The sequence below is a fragment of the Aureococcus anophagefferens genome (genome assembly GCF_000186865.1).
Source record: "Aureococcus anophagefferens unplaced genomic scaffold AURANscaffold_3, whole genome shotgun sequence".
Taxonomy (NCBI): Eukaryota; class Pelagophyceae; order Pelagomonadales; family Pelagomonadaceae; genus Aureococcus; species Aureococcus anophagefferens.
Window position 1 is genome coordinate 2,934,059 of NW_008705563.1, and position 3,040 is coordinate 2,937,098.

A 3,040-nucleotide genomic window follows, 5' to 3' on the forward strand; every position below is an offset into this window, starting at 1 on the left:
TGGAAAATCAGGACTTGATGGAAAAGATGATCACCAAGCAAAAGGGCAAGACTAGCAAATATAAGCCAATGCAGAGCTACACGCGCACGGCACGGCGGGCATGGGAGGAGCTGGAGCTTGTCGAGGAGCAGCAGATCGGCTTCGAGGAGTTCAAGCGCGCGCTGGACCTCCTTGACATGACGCTCCTCGAGCCGCGGGCGATGCGACTCTTCGACGCGGCGAGCGTCCGGCGCCCCGAAGCCGTCGAAGTCGTCCATGGAGCAACCTTCATGAAAACCCCCCGGGGACTGTTTTGATCGCATTATTCGTCGATACCGCTTGCTTGTTCAAGTGCTCGGAGATTTGCACTGTTCACTGCTTCTTGAGCCGCGTACCTTAAGCAGTCATCTCCCGCGCAGGCTGACCTGGACAAGAGCGGACGCATCGGCATCACCGAATTTGAAGTGGCGCTGATGATGAATGACGGCGCGCCGGACCCGGGCTTGACACCCCAGGACGCGTTCCGCATGTTCGACCTCGAGGGCGCAGGGAAGATATCGAAAACAGCTTTCCCACGCGTTGTTGGTGCGCTCGGCGCTGGCAAGAATCTCCCGGGCAAGACCGACGACAGCGAGGAGCGCCGCGCTGCCGTAGACGCGCTCTTTGGCAAGATCGACAAAGACAAAAGCGGCGAGATCTCCTACGATGAGTTCCGAAGCGCGTGGGTCCGTCTCGTGGACGTCGAAGGGGAGCTCAAGAAGCGGTCACGCAAGCCTCGAAATGTGCCACGGGCTCTCCGGGTGCTCAAGTTCCTCAAGCGCCCGTTGGATATGATAAACCGTGCGACGCTTCTCTCCTTATGCGCCGATGAGGAGGCCGAGGAGAAGCGTGCCTTCCAGCGCGTCCGCGACCACGCGCTGATGCTGCGTCCGATGGAGTTGCGGGCTGCGGGGAGGGGGTTTGATCATAGTTCCAACACGTAGGTGGACCGACTGCGTGTCGAGGCGCGAACGCGGCGCGACGAGCGGCGCCGGGCGCGCCAAGCCGAGCGCGAGCGCCTTGCGCTGGCGGCGGCCAAGGACAGCGCACTCCGGAACAAGGATCGCGCGGCACGGCTCATGCGAGAACAGAAGCTGCGGAATAAGCAGCGTGTCGAGGAAAAACTAATGAAGAATCGCCTCGAGGCGGAACAGGCGGCGGCGAAGCGGCGCCAGGATGCGGCGCTGAAGGCGGAGCGGACAAAGCGCGAAGTCGACCGTGTCGCAGCGATTCGTGCGCGCGGCGCAGACCGCCTCGACGCGAGCCGACAAGCGTACCGGGTCTTGCCACCCAAGCTTTACGTGGGTCACGAGGCTCAAGAAGCGCTCGCAGACCTCGTCGTCATCGACGTTGGCGACAACAAGCTCGAGAAGCTGCCGAGCGGCTTTCTCATGTGGTTTGCGAGCCTGCGCTACTTGCGCCTGGCGGGGAACCGCCTCACGTCCCTCCCGAAAGACGAACTTGGTAAGATGGGACGTCTCGAAGTCCTCAAGCTCGACAGCAACGACCTCGAGCGGATCCCCGAGAGTGTCGGCGAGCTCCGAAGCCTTCGCGAGCTCGACGTGAGCAATAACCGTCTCTGCGAGCTCCCAGAGAGCCTCCAGTTCGTCCAGTCTATCGAGTGCCTTCGCGCGAGCAGCAACAGCCTCGTCAAGCTCCCCGACGTCTCCGGCCTCCAGCTCCTCCGCGACCTCCAGCTAAGAGGGAACGCGCTTTTCGAGCTCCCCGATGACCTCCCGGACCTCATCTCCCTCACACGCCTTGACGTTCACAACAATGCGATCCACAAGCTCCCGCCGCGTCTCGGCAACTTGGTCAAGCTCCGCGTCCTCAACATCTCCAGCAACCGTATCGTGACCTTCCCCGACAGCGCAAGTGGCCTTCTCAATTGCGAAGTGTTCTTGCTCCGCGAGAATGAGCTCACGCTCTTGGGCCCCTGGATCGGCGGCTGGAAGCGCGCCGCCTTCGTCGATGCCACAGAGAACCGCATCGAGAGCGTCGATCGCGCCGTTGGGAGCCTCCGCAACCTCATCGAGCTCCGGCTTAGCCGAAACCGCATAGAGCAGCTCCCGCCAGAGATAGGCCTCGCGCGCGCGCTCGAGTGCTTCGACGCGTCGGCATGCCTGCTCTGCCGCCTCCCCGTCGAGCTTGGCGCCCTCGCCGTCCTCCACACCCTGCGCCTCCGGCGAAACGCCATATCTGGCCACCTTCCTGAGCAGATTGGGCTCCTCCGCAGCGTCACAGACCTCGACCTCTCCAGGAACACCATTGAATCGCTCCCCGACACCATCGGTGGCCTCGAGGAGCTCGTCAAGCTCGACCTAAGTCACAACCGCCTCAGCACCCTCCCCGAGGCCGTCGTCCAGTGCGCGCGACTTCACGAGCTCTACCTCAGTTCGAACCGCATCAAGAAGCTCCCGCTCCACCTCGGCGAGTGCGTATCCCTCCGCGTCCTCGACCTCCAGTCGAACGTCATCGCCGAGATCCCAGCGAACCTCGCCTGCCTGGTCAACCTGAAGAAGATCTACCTTGGCAAGAATCTCCTCCGCGCGCTCCCGCTTGACGTCGTCAACCTCTGCGAGACTGTCGACGAGCTTCACCTCGATCGCAACCCCTTCGGCGACCTCCCTCCTAGGTGGGCCAAGTTTATCGGCAAGTCTGCCCACGAGCGCTCTCTTTGGCCTAGCGGCTACGACGACGCCATGGCCATCGCTTGGGTCAAGGACCACGCGGCCTTTTACGACGCCGCCGTCGCCGAGTGGGACGCGACGGGACCGCTCCACGTCTCGGGCCGCTCCAACCTGGCCGCCTACGAAGTTGCTGTTCAGAAGCGCTGTGGGCCGAGCTGGATGCCCCATCTCCTCCCCCTCGTTCGCGCCTACTACTTCAAGACGCGCCGCACGGGCAACTGCCCAAAGTTCAACCGCCTCGCGGATGCCGAGGTCGAGAGCCGCGCCAGGACCAAGCGCCGCGCCGACGCCATTCGAGACGTCCGTCACGGGGACGCCCTCGAAGCCGCCGC

The 3,040-nt window shown here is 63.2% G+C and overlaps 1 protein-coding gene across 1 annotated transcript; it reads left to right on the top strand.

Moving 5' to 3' along the window:
* Nucleotides 1-1,145: 1,145 nt before the first annotated feature.
* On the top strand, nt 1,146-2,633 carry AURANDRAFT_21287 (hypothetical protein; the record flags this gene model as incomplete). Its single annotated transcript, XM_009035597.1, has 1 exon — nt 1,146-2,633. A coding segment is annotated over one exon (1,488 nt), but the record flags the coding sequence as incomplete, so codon positions are not given.
* Between the last annotated feature and the right edge of the window lie 407 nt (nt 2,634-3,040).